Source organism: Geospiza fortis, unplaced genomic scaffold (genome assembly GCF_000277835.1).
Source record: "Geospiza fortis unplaced genomic scaffold, GeoFor_1.0 scaffold16, whole genome shotgun sequence".
NCBI lineage: Eukaryota > Metazoa > Chordata > Aves > Passeriformes > Thraupidae > Geospiza > Geospiza fortis.
Genome location: NW_005054302.1, coordinates 7,934,136 through 7,954,259, shown reverse-complemented (window position 1 = coordinate 7,954,259; position 20,124 = coordinate 7,934,136). Strand labels below are relative to the sequence as shown.

General features: G+C 36.4%; 1 protein-coding gene across 1 annotated transcript in view; it reads left to right on the top strand.

Annotated features, from left to right (window-relative positions):
• The window catches only part of CNTN5 (contactin 5), a 603,295-nt gene that overhangs the window by 571,935 nt on the left and 11,236 nt on the right, over nt 1-20,124 (top strand). Inside the window, exons 20-22 of the mRNA XM_031066019.1 lie at nt 4,138-4,208; nt 6,330-6,564; nt 17,413-17,522. Of these exons, the coding sequence (XP_030921879.1) occupies nt 4,138-4,208; nt 6,330-6,564; nt 17,413-17,522 (416 nt within the window). The remainder of the gene's footprint in view (nt 1-4,137; nt 4,209-6,329; nt 6,565-17,412; nt 17,523-20,124) is intronic.

Here is a 20,124-nt window from a genome sequence, read left to right as displayed (position 1 = left end):
ACATTTTCCTTCATTTTTCTTTATTCGACAAAAATTTCAGAATTTATATAAAAAGTAAATAATACAAAGTAAATTAATTTACAAATAAACTAAAAAATACAGGATTCAAGTAGAGTGAAAAAGACCTTGCAAACTAAGCATGGAATTGGGATTTGGGAAATCTGAACTCCTTTGTTTATGAGAAAACTATAAATTTGGGCTGCTCATATCAACATCTCTTAGTCTAAAACCAGGAGTTTTGTAAGACTATTACTTCTCTTTGTCTTCCCTTTAGCTCATCTGTTCCATATTAAAGGATAGGGACCAAATCTAGGTACAGGTTTCTACTGCAATAATGCAATCAATTATACTCAGTTATAATCAATTATAATTTTGGCTGCTAAAAATTTTTGTTCTTCTCAAAAAATTGAGACTACAAAATTAAGAATTTATATTTTCTCTTCAAAATAGACAAAACACATGGAAATAAGCCACTAGACATTTCCTTGGGGGGAAAAAAAGGTAAACAAACAAAAACACAAAACAGAAATACTTTTAAAGTATTAATTATTCATTCAATAGCATTTTTTAAAATTTATTTGCAAGACTGGAATGTTAAAAAGAGCATAAACTGGCCTAAAAGTATTTTCAACTTTTGCAAGTTCAGTGTGATATTTTCTTATTCATTGGTTACTTGTTTATTTTTCTTTAGCAAATTAGAACTAAAATAGTAATTTTGGTTTAAAATCAAAAATCTCTGTCAAGTCAAGCAAAAATACTCGCATCTGTCTTTCTAGTTTTAGTTTTTCTATTTTTAAAAACTGAATCAAAATACAAATTATATTTTTAAGGTCAAATTGCTATGCTTCATTTTTTATAATGTGAAAATGAAATATTTAGTGAGTTATAATATTTTTCCCAAAACTGAGTACTGAGAATCTTTGAATCAGCTCATCTTTGAGGTCCACCATTTTCATTCAAAAATAAACAAAAAACCTAAACTAAAAAACCACGACAGATAGTCCATCAGCCTTGCAGACTGAAGAAAAAGGAATTTTTAAAATCTAATTAAATCACCATAAAGCACAGAGCAATTTTCAAAATTTTGGACACAATGAAATTGAAAGAAAGTGAGCATCTACCCCATATGTTTGTGGTTTCATAGCTGTGGTATTACCTACTATTTCAAAAGCTTCCCCATTTAAATGTTCTACATTTAAATATAGGTTAAAAATATATACGTGACACTGTCAGCATTTTTCAGCACTTTATAACCACTTTTCCTCTGCGTAAAATCCTCAGTAATAGCAATTCTGTGCATTTTGTGTTTTTTTTTTTCAAATTAAAACTCTCTGCTTTTCATCCATATTTAGCTTGTAATGATAAGATACACATGAATTATTAAACAATTGTCATGGTTTCCTGTATAAGCTTTATCCTTCCATATCACCTTTTCTTCATTTATATCTTAAGTATCTTGTCAAATGCTTTGTAGGACTGCTGAGGGCTACATTCTCCATGTCTGCTCTTAGAAAAAATGTTAATTGCTTTTTTGTTTGGTTTAGAGGAGATAAGTTTTAATTGAGTTTAATTTGACTTTCATTTCCAGCATATCACAGTAATTTCTTGCAAATGGAAAACAGTAAGAAAAAAATCCAGTTGTTTGCATTCAAATCAAACTCCTGGCACATTCATTTCAAGATTTTTGTTTGTTTGCACTAAGTGGTGGGGTGTATTTATTCAGAAGAAAAATATCAAACTTCTCAGCTTTGATAAACTCTAAACAATAAAGGTCCTGATGTCCTTGTTCTCCTGGTGCATGTATCCTTTTTCCAGGAGCCAAGTTTAGGCATCATATTTGTGTATTTGGTGCAAGTGCATCCCCGCTGCTGAGAATTAACAGCCCAAAGGTTGGGAAGTCATTAATTGCATAGCAACAAACTCAGGCCATGAGTGAGTAAATTCAGATATAACACTGATATAAAGGGGATGGTGCTGAAAGCAAGGCTGATGTACAGCCTTGGTGTCTGGTAAAAAATGTTTCCTTTTAATAGTTTTCTTCACTTAATAGTTACTCATTTCAAACTGTCTCCCTCTAACTGTGCATGCTCTACTTTGCTGCAGTGCAGAGGAAATTTATTCTTTTGACACATTTATTCTTTTAATGGTTATTCATTTGAAAGAGTTTCACTGTGTGAGCGTACATTTTAGTTTCGTGCAAAAGAAATTCATCGTTTTGACAGTTTTATTCTTTTAACGTTTATTCATTTAAATAGGGCCACAGTCTGCAACATTGTTAACAAGAAAACTCCAGAAAGAGGGTGCTGCAGGTTAAATAAGTTCATCATGTTGGATGCTTCAAAGGACGACAGCATACTCTCTCATTTCTAATGTGGCAGGCATCTACATAAAAACTTCATTTGTCTCTATAATTTACCCAAAAATACCTTAGAGAGGCAAGAGAAAAATGGGTGCTAAGCAAGGTTTAAATATGCTCCATTAGAGATGGCATCATCATTTTCGGATGTTAATTAACTGTCAGATGAGGCTTCATCTGCATCTTTTCATGCTAGACCATTTGTCACACTATTGCACATTGATTGTATTCTTTCTACTCTTTTTTTAAAGCCAGAGGGAAATTCTGTTTCTGAAAGGAAAACTTCATTGCCTTTTTGCCATGTCAACGGGCGGGAGGGAGGGAGGGAGGGAGGGAGGGAGGAAGGAAGGAAGGAAGGAAGGAAGGAAGGAAGGAAGGAAGGAAGGAAGGAAGGAAGGAAGGAAGGAAGGAAGGAAGGAAGGAAGGAAGGAAGTCAAAGGCACCATATTTGCCAGATGAACATAGATTTATTGGAGAGAAACACAATATAAATCTCCCCTATCAGTCTGCTAAGAGCCACAGATAAAATAACACCTGCCTCATTTCCAGCAGTATGAATCAGAATCAGTCCCTACACCTTGTTGGGTTGCATCTTTTATGGAGAAAAGCAGAATCAGGCTTCTGTTCTTTATCAGGGAGTTGAGGGTTCAAAAAGTGACTATCCAAATGAATTCTGAAGTCTTAGGTGGACAGACAAGAACTAATAAAAATTGCATTTTCATTGAACTCAAGCTTTCAATGGCACAGGAAACAGAGAGGACTGTGTACATTTATTTAAATGCATTTTATTTTGTATAGTTCAAAGGCAGAGTGCTACTCACTAAATAAGTTAAACATACAATAAGGCCTGAACACTTAAAGGCTCACAGTACATGTCTACCAGTGACCTATGTACTGCTGTAAAGAAGAAAATAAAAAGTTTGTGTCTTATGACAAATTTAATCAAATAGAGAATGCAGGTATTGCCTCCTCACAGTAAATAAACTCAAGACTTTAGCCATTGTAGGAGTTTCATTAGAGGCACTAAACAAGGTAAAAGAAATTATACAATTCCAATGGAATAACTGATAATTCTGTTTTTGCAAAATGTGATAATCCAAATAAAAATGGTGATCATAGTTATAATTTACTTTAAAGAATTTCATTCACTGCTCTTGTCCTTTAAAGCTGCAACAATGAGCTCAATTTTTCAAGAACTGTGGGTAGTACTGTTTCCACCATTTTGCAAGAAATCATGATGGACATTTGCAGTTGGCTGCTTTAAAATTTCTGAAAGTTGGCTCACCAGTAGAGCAATGAAAAATAGATTTACAATAATTAAAACATTCTAAATCACTAACTACCTGAAAAATAATAGAGACATTATTAATTATGTTGTAAGATTTTACCTGAAATCTGAAATTTGTCCGACTTCTTGGCATTTCAAGTTGCTTGTTAAAAAATGACAAACATTAACAAGGTAATTCCTGTTTTATCTGTTAAGTGATCTGTACATTGAAATTTTTACCAATCTGCAGAAGACCTAGTGCTTAAACATTTTTTATTGCAAAATTATTTCCATTCTCTGCTTATGTTTTCTTTGATTTTTCTAGCTTGTGTCTGCAATTCTCTCAAATGAGGCTTGAGCAAATTTTCTTTACCACAGAGTGCTATGTTTTTATTCCTGTTCTGATTTAACAGTCTCATGTCTTCTGCAGCAACTTATTGCAATGGGGAAAACTTCAATAACTTGGATATTCTGGTTTGTTTTGTTTTGTTTTGTGTTTTCTTTTTGCACCCAGTGCCAAAGACACCTCCAGCTAACGTAAGTGGCAGAAGTGGAAGGCGACATGAATTAGTAATAGCATGGGAGGTAAGGGATTTTTCTGTTTAAAGGTTTTGTTTCATGTTAACGTCTTTGAGGCCAAAGTAAAGAGTACTCTACTGGGGTTTCCTTACAACAAATCTTGTCAAAACATGAAGACAAAATGCTACTCTTAAATATGTTCTAAAATTTCAAAGTACTGTGGATTTTCATGAGTTTTGAGTAGAAGACATTATGGTATCAGCTCTGAAGTTCTACTAATTCATCAGTCTTTTCTTCCTGATGTACTGCTTGGGTTAATTTGATTTTTCTGGATCTTGTGTAAATACCAGATTAAATAATAGCTAAGAGAAGAGAAGGAAAGACTTATAAAATGTTTTGAACTTCAATTAAAAAACAATTATTTTTTTAATTGCTGAATAAAAAATAAAGAGAATCTTGTGAACATATTTGGAATGCAAGATGCAACACAGATGTATGGTCATGCCAGTGGGAGAGTTGCTTTCTCTGCTAATTATAAAAAATAGTAGAACAGAGACTTTTCTTAAGGAGTTTCCAAAACTTCTAGATTCATCATGAACAGTTTCAGATTAATAAAAATTCATATACACACACATATATATGTCTACATAATCAAGAAAAATGCCATCAAATAAAGATATGGTTTTATAATGAAAAAATTTTAAGCTTAGCCAATTTGAGGGGTGATTCAGATGGTAAGAGACACACCAAATTCTAATTGTTTAAATTGGCAAATTTTAGGACATCTAAAGAGACTGCCTTCTGTTGGCACATCTGCCTTTTTTGACATCAGCTACCAAAGACAGCTGAGACAGAGCTGATTTCAGTTTGCTTCATATTCTATAAGGGTAAATATCAACATCTCTTTTGCTGAATCCTGAACAAAAACACCTGGGGGCTAGAACTGTTTCTGATGTGAATGGACCTAATCCCAGTCCCTAAGAAGAGACATTAATATGCAGTATTCATATTAAATGTCTTTATGGCATCTGCCAGGTGACTGGGTTGGGGGACTACTGCAGAGTGTTATAAATCCCACTCTGTCAAGGACCAGAGTTTTCTTCCCAAAAAAATCAGAGATTCATGGGTGAGACTAGGTTACAAAGTCTGTCTTAGATTTTCATCCTCTGCCCATGGAGTCATGATTTTTTTTTTTCTGGGATATGCAGTGCACAGCTTCAGAAGGATGGGTAGAAAATCTTGTCTGCAAGTGAAGTGCCTGGTGATGAGATATTCACTTGAAATCTGGAGGAGAGAGGATTCAGTGTCACCTGTGCCCCAGCTCTGATTCGTTTGTCCATTAGCTGCATCTCTAGGATGGGCACTTCAAGAGAGAGAGTTTAGACACCCATTTCTCGGACATTTCACATAGGTTTAATATGCAGACAGCTGTTAAATATAACCTAGTTCCTAAACTAGCCCATTGGCTTCATAATAAATGTAAGCTACCACTAATGTACTAATTAGCATGAAAAGTTCCATTCATTGAGTAGGACACATAAGTTTTGGTTTTTGCAGTATTCAGACTCTAAAGCAGAAAAATCCCTTTTCTAACTGCCTGCTCATGTCAGATGTGTCCCCATTTAAGTGGCTAATTTCACAGGTCCTCTGAGGAGAGAAAATAAAAGGTGCTAATTTCCACAAAAAAAAAAAATCAAAAAAAAACCAAAAAACAAAACTTTTTCAGACTTAGAGCAACTTAGATTTATTACAATGTATCCTAAGTATTAAGTTGAACCATGGAATTGAATCTCTAAGACCTAGCACCCCACTTGGAACAGAATTTAGAAAGTTTGGCACCTAAAACCCAAAAGAGTCCTACCACAGTAGGTATCACAATGTATTGGTCTATATATTTAAGACCACTGATAGGGCTATTCCACCTACAGACAACTGGTCAAAGCATTCCAATAAAAAGTGGGGTATATAAAAGAAAACACTTGTCTGAGCACAAGAGCCCATTCAGTCCTAGGACAATGACTTGGCTATGGTGATTAGGTGAGGAAACTCTCTTAGAAGCCTCTTTGGAAGCAATTGTCCTTATGAGGACAGGTACGTTAAGTAAAATCCTACAATGGAACTGTGATATTTTTTAAATTAGTAAAATTATTTCTAATCATAATTAAGTTTCTGAACTTAATTTTTCAGCCAGTGTCAGAAGAGTTTCAGAGTGGAGAAGGATTTGGATATATTGTAGCCTTCAGACCCAATGGGACGCGTGGGTGGAAGGAAAAAATGGTGACATCTTCAGATGCCTCAAAATTCATCTACAGAGATGAAAGTGTGCCACCTCTGACTCCTTTTGAGGTGAAAGTTGGTGTTTACAACAACAAAGGAGATGGTCCCTTCAGCCCTATTGTGGTCATCTGCTCAGCTGAAGGAGGTCAGTTCAACATGAAGTTAAATTGCGTATCATGAACAATATTAAGCCTTTTATATATAATGCATCCTCTTGTAACACACTTGTTAAACCTTAAATTACAGATTTCCTTGCAGATGTGCTAAATAACATTAAACAAGTTTTGCAGAGAAGGGAGGAACTTGACAAACTTACCTAGAAAGAAATTACAAAGTTTAGGAATAGACTTCAAGCCACATTAGTCATAATCAAAAAAACACCCAAAAAACACCCCAAAAAACCCCCAAAGCCATGAAGGTTCATCCTTTATATTAAATCATTAGCCTTAATTTTAGACAGGTCTTTCTCTAACACTGAGCAAAGAAAGGATGCCATTTTCTAATGTTTCTGAGATTCATGGTCCTTTTTTTGATGGGTTAATCAGACAACAGCTCAAAGAATAAATAAATTCACTTATGAAAGTTCATTTCCTAGTGAATGCATTCTAAAAGTGCACAGAAATAAGTTTTGTTTTAATTTTTATTTCATTAGTAGAAAGTTCTGACACCACATAAATGTCTCAGTCTTCAATGTGAATTATAGGAATAGCTCCCAAGGACAAATGAAAGATATATCTTGAAAATTTCTATTGAGAATTGCTGTAAGTTCTAAACAGTATTTTGTTGGGCAGAAAAGAACCAAACAGAAACAACCAACAAACACTAATCAGTACTAGTAAAAGAAGTTGTTCTGTTTTGACAGGACCCAGTGTATGGCAATTTCCCACACACAAAAAAGACAAATAAATGTTATCCACAAGAATATTTTCAGAAGCTTCATTAGTGAAATTTATAAATATCAGTTTTTCTTTGCTATACTATCTTGAGTTATTCCACTGTCTCCTATTAAGAGAGTAAAATTAGCAGGGTCCTAGTGCAGATGACAGGAATTTCATACTCTGTCTTTGAAACAGTAATGCAAAGATAATAATATTTCATGTGAAGCTGGAAAACATTAAATGTTACTTCATACTAACCCACAATAAATCTATAACTTTGGAACCATGATGTAGCAGACACTGTCTGCTACTATTCTTTCACAGTAATTACAGAGATTGGAGCTGCTGTTTTTACAAAAAGTAGTCCCAGTAATTTGGATTTTTCCACTTTTTGAATCAGGGTTACCAAGTAGTCATATTTTTATAAAAATAATTACATTTTAAAATGTAAAAATTGCACAGTACAAGTTGAAAATTGTACAGTTGACTTTCCTGTTCCTCAATGAAAATGGATACTGTGAGATCAATGGTAATGTTTATATTTTTTAATAATTTCATACTCTAAGCAGAAAGTTCTTTGCAAATAAACTTGTGCAAAGTAAGGGAGACAAACACTCTATTTTTTTTTAGTAGCAAAAGCTATTTTAACAGAAGCTGAATGCTGAATTGAAATAATGATTCCTTATACCTTTGCTTGTTATTTGGACAAGACTGGAAATAGAATAATTAGTAATATATAAACAATTTATTCTATCAGTTCTTTTAAAATATGAGCTTTAAAAATGGTCTTAATAGAATATTAAAATTAACTTTCTCTAGAAACCAGCTTTTCTGATTTGAATTCAGTAACTTGAAAGTATCTATCCATTACAGCTTTGCTAATTCAGCCTCTGTGTCTGTACATGAGGAATTCTATGGGCCTAAATATTTCACAAGACTTATTTAAGGAAAGATATGGGATGCTGTGACATTACAGTACAAAATTAATTTTAAAAAATATTTCTTCCAGTAAAAAACAAGGTAATTTACTGAGTATTTGATGGAGCAGTGAAACAGTTTTTTACGGCTAAATTCAGGGCAATATGAAGGTTGAGGACAATAGACATTGTAGTTTGCTATGAAAATGGGGAACTGGTTTTGAAAGAGGTATGGACTGTCATGCCTAAGGAGCAAAACAACTGAAGGCACAATTTTTCGAGGATTTCTATTGAACAGCAGATATTAAATAACAATTGACAGTATTATGGTCCTAGGGGTGATCCAGCAAAGTTTAGCTTACTTGCTTTTCATTGCACATCCAATTCACTCAGTAAACAGCTAGAGAAAGCAATAGGATAAAATTATTAAAAATTAAGACTTTATGTTACATATTACAAGTTTTCACACATCTACAAATGGATCTACAATTGTTTAATTATGTAACAAATTTGCCTAAGGAAGTCTAAATCATGCTGCTTTTGTTTAGCACACTGGAAAAAAAACAGTTTTCATGGGACAGATTCTGAACCATGAAGAAGTCTCACATTTATTAAGAATGAATGCATCTCCTTCTGTATGACTGCGACAACATATTGTGTGATTCACATTCAGAGCCCTTTGGTGATAGCTCTGAGTTGCTCTGAAGCAAGAAATTTGGTAGGTGGTGTTGAGTAAGGTGTTCCCTCAGTGAACACAATAGACTGCCCTCTGATTGCATAGTGACTCTGTCTGGGGCAAAAGGCTTCAAACATTGCCTTCTAAGTAAAAGAACTCAGAAATTTGACAAAAACACTGAGCACTTTTTCAGAAATAAATAGGGCGGCTAATGTTTTTCTGTCTATTAAGTCAGATCATATAATAGAATCATGGAATGATTTGTGTTGGAAGGGACCTAAAATATCATCAATTTTAACACACTGCTGTGGGCAGAGAACCTTCCACTAACCAAGTTGTTCAAAGTCCCGTCTGACCTGGCCTTGAACACTTTCAGAGACTGGACATTCACATCTTCTCTGGGCATCTTGTTCCAGGGTCTCACTAACCTCACAGTAGTTCATTTCTTTCTAACAACTAATCTAAATCTCTCCTCTTTTAGTTTAAATCCATTCCCCCTTATCCTGTTACTATGTGGCAGTATAAATTTTCTCTGCCTTTTATATAAGCCTCCTTTAAGTACTGGAAGATTGCTAGACATTCTCACTGGGGCTTTCTCTTCTCTAGGCTGAATAACCCCCACTCTCTCAGCCTGTCTGGAGAGGTGCTCCAGCCTTCTGATCAGCTTCATGTCCTTCCTCTGGATTTGCTAAAGCAGGTCCAGGTCTTTCTTGTGATGAAGACCCCAGAGCTGATGCAGCACTGCAGGTGGGGTCTCAGCAGAGCAGAGCAGAGCAGAGGGGCAGAATCCCCTCTCTTGCTCTGCTACCCACACTGCTTTGAATGCATCCCAGGATATGATTGGCTTTATGGGTTGTGAGTGCACACTGACAGATCATGTTCAGCTTTTCATCCAAGACAGCTCACAAGGTACTCTCTTTATGGCTGCTCTCAATTAGTTCTTTTCCCACTCTGTGTTTAAGACTGCCCCAAGTGAGGTGCAGAACCTTGTACTTGGCCTTGTTAAACCTCATGAGGTTCCCACAGACCCCCTTCTACAGCTTGCCCAGGTCTTTCTGGATGGCATCCTCTCCATCAGGTGTGTCAGCTGCAGCACTCAGCTTGTTGTCATCTGCAAACTTGCTGCAGGTGCCCTTGATCTCACTGTCCATGTCATTGATAGAGACATTGAAGGACACTGGTCCCAAGGCAGAGCCCTGATGGACACCACTTGTCACCAGCCTCCACCTGGACATAGACCCAACAAGTACTTAGAAGACAGAATTACACCAATGGTCACTAAAACATCAACAACAGTGGTGACCCAAAGTTGAAGAGGAAAGAAATTCTACCTGGTCATAGATACTTTAAGATCTTTTTCCTCTTTCACCAGTCTTTTTACCTTATAAAAATCATCATCAGAATATAGTTAATGGGAAAGACTGCCCAGGAGCTAAAAGTGCAGATGAATGTAATGGGAGAAGAGAGAATAGAATGGAGAATCAGTTAAAAAAGTTTGTACAAAACCAGACATATAATCCAAGGAGAAAAGCAAAGTAAATATTTGTGTGATTCTCTGGAAAAGGTATCTTTATTCAGCAGGGAAGTTTGAAGGAAGAAAATGGAAAACATAGGGAAGGAAATAAAGCAAGTAATCAGAGAGAAAAGAAGGAAATAGAATGATGTTAAAAGGAAATGTAGTGATGTTAAGTAGGATGATGGGAACCAGGAAGCAATTCTGAAGAGGGAATGAGGATTATGCTCAGAAGATGCAGGATAGAAAAAAGATGCACAATTACCTCAATAAGAAGGCCAAACAAAAGGAGACAGTAGGCATTTCCAGCAGCAGGGAAGGATGAGCCTGAACTTTACATGAAGGAAAACTTTAGTAAGAGAAAGAGGCATGAGGGCACGGCAAATTAGACTACCTGCCAGGAGAAAGGCTGCCGTGTGCAGGCCTGAGGCTGAAAAGGCTCATGAACAAAACAGAGAGAAATCTTCTGACCATACTTTCTGTCAGGAAAATAAGGTATCAGATTCTTGCTAGGAAATACTAAAACAGCTCTGAAATTCAGTGCAGGTACAGATGAATTTTATCCACAGATGAAAAAATACATTGTAAAGGCACTAGACACTGAAAATAAAGCAATGAAAAAAACTAATATTAGCACTGTTTGTTACACCATAACCATTTATGCATCCTCCTTTTATTGATGACTACATTTCACCTAAATACTGACGTGCTAGGAATTCCAAAATTACTACTACAAGCTTTCAGTATCAGGGAAAACTGTATGCACCCTCTGTATATGGCCTTAATTCACTGGAAAATGAAAACTGGGGAAATCACAAATATAGCAATGGAGAAGGAAATACAAGTGTGAAGGTATGATGGCAAGAAGATGGAAAAGGCTGTGCTGATAACAGTGATGGCCAGGCTGGCTTTCTTTAACAAGCATGGCTAGACAAAGTATGAGCTACACAAGAAAGACAAAATAAAAGTAAGAAGTTGGATGCCATAACATGCTGATGATGTGATAATGTATCAGCAAATAAAAAATCAGTGTTTGGATAAAGCAGAATAACCTTGGGTTCCACGTAATTTTGGAAAAGGGCAATTACAAAAGCTGGAAGTCAAGCTAGAGGTCAATTACTCATTACCCTGATCAATTTGGATGCTGAGAAAGACATTTCTAATTGTTGAAAAATACTAAAGAATGCTGTTATTTATCAGCAAGTTTAGCTGTTCAGAGTAGTTTGGATAGTAAAAACTAATTAGTAAAGACTAATGACCTTGTGTTCTGGCTGTGCTAATTAGCAGATTCTTTATCCAGTACTAAGTGAGAAGAAATAACAATACAATAGCCTTGTTCTGATGAATAATTAAGACACTATAGAAAAGCTGATCATAACAAATAACAGTGGTACACATCATCATTAAAAAGCAGGAAATTATTTTATTAACTGGAATTAACAGATGAAACTAAAATATAAGTGTTTTGGAATGCCTCTAAGTGAAACATTTAACAGATATTTGAAGTTTATACTGCAAGAAATGGTATATTTCTGAGACAGGACATTACATCTGAGGATCTATAGATGTACCCTCTAAAAGATATTCAGAATAAGTAAAAAATGTACATAATGCAATCCAAGTAATGAAAAGGATAAAAATAACACAAATATAGACAAAAATTTAAGGTTCATAGGTTCATTTTTTTTAAGTCAGGAAAGTATACAAGGTATGAAAATTTGAAGTAAGGAATTTATGTTAAATATAATCAAGGAACAGAAAACAATAATGAAAAAATTTATCATTTATTTTAAATAAATAAGATTATATAGACAGGATAGCTAATAAGAACATGAAAGTGAAAATTTTTATATCTGTAGTGAAAATTTCTGGTATTGCCAATTGTCAAAAACTCAACCCTTTCCAAATTCAACAATGAAGAATTTGCTATTCAAATATACCATAAATAAAATTTCATCTGTTAGTCTACTCATGGATATGGGGTAGAAATTACACATAAGAAAGACTCAAATGTTTTAATTTGCATCAAGGCATTACTCTGATAAAACTATCGCGTCCTGGGGCAGCACAAATTGCCCAGAGTCAACATGGATGATGACAACAGCATAATGTCACAGATAGCTGTTTGTCCATGCTCAGGGAGGTGCCTTGTCTCTCTGTGCCCATTTAGTTTACAAGTATAGATGCAGCCTAAAAGCACGAGGATAAATATGAATTAGAGTACTCTACAGTATGGAAATAGATGAGAATATAAAAGGAAATAGAAACAAGTTTCTGGGAACCCAACTGGTTTCAAGATGAGTTGGGCCTTTTATAAAGGGTTTTTTGGTTAATGGTTGTCATAATGGGTGATACAGGATCAGTTCTGTTCATTTCAGTATCTAATTTCTCCTTCAGGCATTGACAGAATTATCTCCACAACAACTGAAAGATCTATAATTTTGATAAATGGAGTAGTGAATACTACTAAAAACTTCTATATAGGAAATAGAAAGCCCTGAGCAATACAGGTTAAAGCCTGAAGACTCTCACACTTACTGTTTAAAACCTCCTGAGGGACCCCAGATGCACTTCTGTAATACATACAAGATGCAATGATACTGCACAGAGATTTTGTTCTTGCTTTGTGTGGATTTGTGCTAATTCATCGAGCCAATGGAGATCCAAAGCTCTGTTACCCAAAAGGCAAAGGACCATACAAAAGCCACTGCAGTTTTGTTTCTCCATATTTAGACAAAGAGATTGCTATTTTCTTTTCATTGAGAAGAAATGATATGCAATTACACACCTTTGAATACAGCCTCAATGTCTTTAATTAAAATCTTAAATTCTTGAAGTCCTGTGATTCATTTCATAACTAAAGCTGAGCTGCTTGGGGTTTAGGTGAACCTCAAAACTAATTGGCAGATTAGCTGTAAACTACAGAGGGTTATTTCCTGATTCTGCCAGATGATCTGTCTGGAGAGATCCTGTAAAAGCTCAGCTAGAGCTGTCTCCAATGACTTTTTAAGGAATGAAATCACAACCCTGACATGCAGGAGCTTATTAAGCACTCCTCTGATCAATGGCACTAGCCCCCTGGGAAGCAAATGTGCAATAAATATAATGGGCACATCCCCTCCTCATATCCTGAGGGTAGCTCTTTTTGTTATGTCACTTCATGGAAACAAACCATTTATATTCATAAAGATGGCAACACTCCTCTGGTAAATTCTTTGTGGAATAAGGCAGCTCCTTATTCCCAGGTGACATTCTGCTGTGTAATAAATCTGGGTTATTCCACAGGGAATGGAGAGTCGCAGCAGGATGTACACTGTGAGAAAGTGTGCAGGAGAAGGTTTCAGAAGTTCTACCCAACAAGAAATAGTATTTCAGCACTACATCAAAAATTTTCAAGGCAGAGGTCTTCACTTCTAGCTCATTCCAATACTCTTCTAATTTTTCCTCTGTTTTGTCTTCTGCAAAGACACTGGTCAGAGAGAAGGTGAAAACAGAAAGCACTTGTGAAAAAGTGATAATTCCAAAGGTCTGTCCTGGAAACAGTAATCTTGTTTCTTCTGTTGCGGAAATTGGATATTTTTTCCCTTTTAAGCACAAGATTATGGAGAAAGTTCTATATCCTGCAGAGAGACATTTCACCGCAGATCTGGTGGAGTCCCCCATTTCTCAGGAATGGAAAAGGTTCACTAAAGGTTCTCTGATTTGCAAGATAGTCTATGTGGCTATTTCTAGCAAGGAAGCAAATACTACCACTTTCTTTACTTATAGGTTGACATAAGAGGGATGACTTTTCCTGATTTTCCTTCTAATGTATCTCTTGTGGATTTTTCCACAGAGAGGCATTATCACAGAAATAGATCCTGGCTGAAATCCCAAAATCTCAACTATGAAGAACTGCCTGCAGTCATAATGCAATTGCTCAGACTGAGGTTCTTATCTTCAAATAAGAGCTTGAATTTTGAATAAGACAATTTTGTAAAAATTCTTTTTGGAATCAAAATAAGAACTGAACAGATATGAAGTGGTTGAGTAGTCCTGTCTGAGGCTCTGTTCCACAGAAGAATGAAAACAACATAAATTTGAGTAGGCTCTTGGACTTCATGTGGAAATCCTTAAGGATGAATATTTCAGGAAAACAGATCAGCTTACAGTCGTAAAGAGGTACTACACACTGAGGGCTAGTAACTGATTCTTTTCTTTACTTCCTAGTGTCAAAATTCAGGATTCCCTCTCTGAACATTAGAAATGAAATTAGTGCAAATGTATGTCTTGCCATTTTACAGCCATCCCAAAAACCTACATATTGATCATGTTTCTTTAAAGTGTCATTGCAGCACAGGGAAGGACAGTGTTTCATGGATATTGCACAGAGCCTTATGAGAATTTGTTGTACTGCATCTTTAAGTCAAAGAAGGGACTATTAAAGAGACTCTTAAAGATAGACTTTTTTCTTTTTTCAGGAAGTATGACCTTAGGTAGACACCTATAGGTTTAACATAATGACAAGATCTGAAGAAAATAATATGATTATAACATCAGTGACCATAATAGAAAAAGCTAATGAACCTATAAAATTTATCATTAGTTTTAGACACAGAGAATAAAGCATGACATTGGAGTGAACCACAGACTGTATTATATCACCAGAAATTATATGGTCCTCATCATATCTGAATCAATAAAAAACGATATTTAGGCTCCAAAAATTTTCAGACAGTCATGCTATATCTTATTCCCAAATACATAATTTCTGTTGTTTTGCTGGACACAATTGTCAGTGCCTAATATCAGTGAAACTGCAGTGAATTTTTTCTGAATATGTGAGAAATACATTTTCTTCACATAAAAAAAATCCAAACTATTTTTGCTCCATTTGTTGAAAACATTTTTTTAAAAATATCAGAAAATATTCTATGTTTCTATTCAAGCAATATATAAACCACTCCTTGTGAATGCTGTGAAGAGAAAATTATTCCTGCATTTATAGAAAATGTAAAGTCTGCCAACCAACATTTTGTGTACATCTCAAATTATTTATACCATTGCAATCTTTTCTGACAACAAGGTAATTGCTTCAATAATACAAAAACTAGAAAATAGCTTTTGCCACACAAATCTTAGTAGTACATAAAATGGAAAGCAGGATGTAACTGTTGAACAGAAAATGATATTACAAGCAATATATTTCTTCATAATGCAATTCTTTCAGCATTGAATTCAAAAGATCATTTCTCCTATTCCTGAACATATTTTTTATTCTTTATTACCTACAAAATTCCAAACATATTTTATACTTATTAGTGATACTCGTTGCCAAACACCACTTCGTATCACATCAGATTGACTTCGTTTCTTCAGACATAAATTAAAAAAGAGATCAAAAAAGTGTAACAAACATTAAAAGTCTGACATCAAAAAGGATGAAAAATTTGTATGAGCCGTGTCAAAAATATTTGTAGGGCAGCAGTGCCAGAGCAACAGCTGCAGAGAAAGGAGAGTAGTTAATGAGTCAACATTGATATTAGGTATCTTACATATTAGGTGGTTTGATCACTGAGAAAAATATGTAATTTTTTCTCAGGCTGTTCAGTAAGGAGACTGCTTTTCTGCAACCCTGTTAAACAAGTCCCCAAAACCCCATTTTTCAGAAAGCTCTTTGATGTGTCTCCCCTGTGGCATAAAACCAAGACCTCTGCCTGCCCTTCAGGAACAGATCAACACATTAGAAATGTAATGAGGAACATTAGGCCAAGGAAGAAATCACAGGTTCTGTGACTAGAGGGGAATGTGAATTTCCATTTTTGCTGAGTGAACTACACCAGAAAGGTGGAGAAATGCCCTGTTGTGCACTGCACAGTACATGTAGAAGCCTTGCCTCCACAGCTTGTCTTCAAGAAAGTTTTCAGTCATATTTAGGTAATAAAGGAAAATATCCATAGGATTTCCTTGATTCATGTCCCAGTTTCATATGAGACAATTTTTGGACACTTGCCACTACTGTAACAGGTGATACAACTGAGTGGTTGGGTGCTCAGTAGCCTGTCGTGGCAAATATCTGGGGACCTTTACTCAACTTCCCAACCACTGAAAGAAGCTGGGCCTCTATAAAGCATTTGTTGATGTGAAAGTACAGAGGCAAAAATGCCTGTGACAACACTGCTGGGCAAGTGTGGTGTGTAAAGCATCCCACAGCCTTCTGTGAGCATCCTGGCCATACCCCAGCACCACGAAAGGGCACCCAGCCAGGCTGGAGGACGGGAAGGATCCTCTGTTCCAGATAATCAGGAGGTCAGGACTGCAGAGTGTTTTATGGATAGCATGGAGATAGAAGCACAGACAGAAGGCCAGTGGAAACAAACACGGGTAATCGGAGGGACAGACATTAGGTCTTGGTGCCTTTATAAAAATGTGCACCCCAGGCCTAAAACAGTAAATGCTGCACAGCAGAGAGAAGGTGGTGCATTCCTAACACTGATGCCTCTGACTTCAGGGATATAATAACATAGTCTTAAAAAAAGTATCTTTCACATAGCATTTCACTACAGTGCCGGCAATCACTTCCTGTTCAGTATTGCCCCAGGGCAGGACTGACTGAGCACCCCAGCAAGGCATTGCTCATCCTGAGCTGACAGAATGGCACTAAAAAGCCACAAATAGAATGAATATTCTGTTTACTGCTGCAGTTAGGGCTGTGAAAGGTATGTGGAGGCAGGGGACACATATACAAACATTAAAGCTTTTTTAAAGAATCGCAAACAAGAGATTCTTTCGCAGTTTGCTGCACCCATCATCAGTGATGAGATATTGATGTAGCATGACACAAATAAAGAAATACAACAATAATAATCTCTTCATCTTGTTCAGTTTTTCATGTTTCCCCTAAGTGTCATACCTTCTTGAGAGTATTAAGGTAGAATAAAGGAAGTAAATGACAGTTTCAGGCAGAGTGTTTTTGATAAATACAAGCTGTTACAGTGGAGGTTTATTGTTTCAATTTTTCTTAATACAGAACCCACTGCTGCTCCCATCGATGTCAAAGCTACGAGTTTGTCTGTATCAGAGATTCTTGTTGCGTGGAAACATATTAAAGAAAGTCTAGGAAGACCACAGGGATTCGAGGTATGAACACAGAATATCGTAATGAGAAGTCTTGTTGCTTTTGAGAGTGTTGCATTCTGTTAACATGTGCAGTAGGGAAACTTCAATAGGAATTATTCTTGTTTTAGCATACGTACCACTGGCTGTGGAACAACGGTCACAGCTGTAGGACCGGAACATTTTTTATTTATTTGTGCTTGAAAACTGTTCAACACCAGTTCTTATAACATCTCTTTGTCACTTTAGAAAGAGCTGAAAGAACTGCAAGTGACCCAGCATGCATCATTCACAGGCTGGGGAAAATTAGGTATTGACTGTTTCTAGCTCTAAGCGACCAGTGCAAACTTGTTATTTACCAACAGCAATCAGCACAGGGAAAGGAGGGAGCCTCTGCATCCATGTGCTCTCATCCCACAGTGGCCGAGGGACATCTGCTGGGCAGACAGTAACAACAGGATGTCAGGAGGGAAGCAGCAGCTGCACAGACCATAAATAAGACATTGCTTAGAGACAGCCCTTCCTGACCTGGGGGAGTGAACCAGCCCTGGCAAGGCACTTCCTTGCACCTTTGGATGCAGTTTATAATCCAAACCTCCAGGAGCAGATCAGGTCTAGCTGTACCCCTTCAGATCTAGCAGTACACCTGTCTATTCTTTTGGGCTACCACCACAACCCACCCTGACCTTGTGGATCAGGCTGTGTTGGTCCTCATTAAATAGTCTAGCTAAACCAAATTAACTGATTTTGGGATGAAGGCTATTCATCCTGCTTTACACCTTTAAACAGTGCTGACTCATTCCCGATTTTCTACAGTCACATTGAAAAGAGAGTAAACGTGTAGGTCTGAGGTAGACACCAATCATGTGGGTGTCAAAGGATAATCTACTAGCACAGGGTGTCTCCCTGGTAGCATGTCTGGGCAACCACAGGGGCTGGTGACGGTAACCAATAGCCTTAGCAAGGAAATGTAGGTGTTTGGGTAGCACCAGAGCCAGCACCTTCTCCAGCTCAGCCTCCGGCTGGCTAGACACAACCACAACAGCACATTTACCTCATAGCACAGATGCAGCCAGTGAATATTTTTTTTATATCTGTTTCTGTAGCCTATCCTGATGTATTGGATAGCAATATCTCTATTAATATCTAGCACTGTGCAAATGGGCTGTGACTTTGGTGTGTCCCCTCAGGTCTAACATTTGTTCAGGTCTTTTTCTCTCCTACATCTGCACGCTGAACTCTGCTAACCCTCTGTCAGTTTTCTTTCATTTTTCTTTTCTCCCGCTTCTTCCTTACATTAAATATGTTTCTATTCCTTTGCACATAGCTTGCTTCATGCAGCAAAAGTTATATTTGACCATTTTACCTTTAAACATGCCATTTTTAAAGACAACAAAACTGTATCTCATGGAGATGATATTCATCTTGCAAATACTATTCCTCTCCATGTTGAAGTGTTCCACTTGTTACTAAGTTGACTTCAATCTTGAGACCAGTCTTTTATCATCTGTAATAACTTACTGCTGCACATTTTTTTTTTCAGAAAGGTGTCTGGTTTGGCTTTTTTTCCCTCAGCTATCTAAACATCTTTTAAATTATATCTATTGTTTTCACTCTTGTCCTCATTCCATTGATCAAAATGATTCTCAAAATGTTCTATTAACTTTGCATTACATAATTTAAAATAAAATATAGATTTTCTCTGTAAAATTGAAATTTATTTCCCTAGAAGCTTATCCTTTCATAATGTGAATGGATTTTGCATTTACTTTCTTGTCGCATAACACTTCCCTTAGCTTTACAGATGTGTCCTAGCAATAGACGGCTGTTACAAGTAGGGCAGTGGGCTTGCTTCATGTCAGACATGGTCTTCTGCACTTGGAAAATGCAAAACCTTTGGAGTTTGGCATACTCTGACACAAACAGCAATACTGTCTCTACATCTCCGTGTCCCTCACAGATTTCTCAGGTACAAATCTGAAAATGCCCATTAATACAGGAGAAGTTGCTAATAGTGAACCTTATCAATAACTTGGCTCCTCACTCTGCTGTACATCAATTTTAGGATTATAGCATGAAGATTACAGAGTAAATATTTCAAGCCAAGGACCTGCAATTGACCTAACAAAAAAAATGAAGTATAAAAAATAAAATTCACTGCTCCATTTTACCTCCTCCCATGAAGGAATTAGAGGAGCCTCCTAATTAGTAATACCTTTTAAGGTACTACTTTTATCTGGAGAGATGAGGATATTTTTTTCCTCCCCATACTAACCAAAGCCATCCTGCTCTTTCCATCTTTGTTCATTTAGCCAGAATTCCTCTGCCCACTTTCTAGCAGACAAATCTTCCATGGAGAAATTTACTCTCCTCCATCCTCACAGGAATTTAGAGGAGCCTCCTAATTAGTAATACCTTTTAAGGTACTACTTTTATCTGGAGAGATGAGGATATTTTTTTCCTCCCCATACTAACCAAAGCCATCCTGCTCTTTCCATCTTTGTTCATTTAGCCAGAATTCCTCTGCCCACTTTCTAGCAGACAAATCTTCCATGGAGAAATTTACTCTCCTCCATCCTCACAGGAATGATTACAATCAGAGCAGCACTTACTCAGTAAACATAAA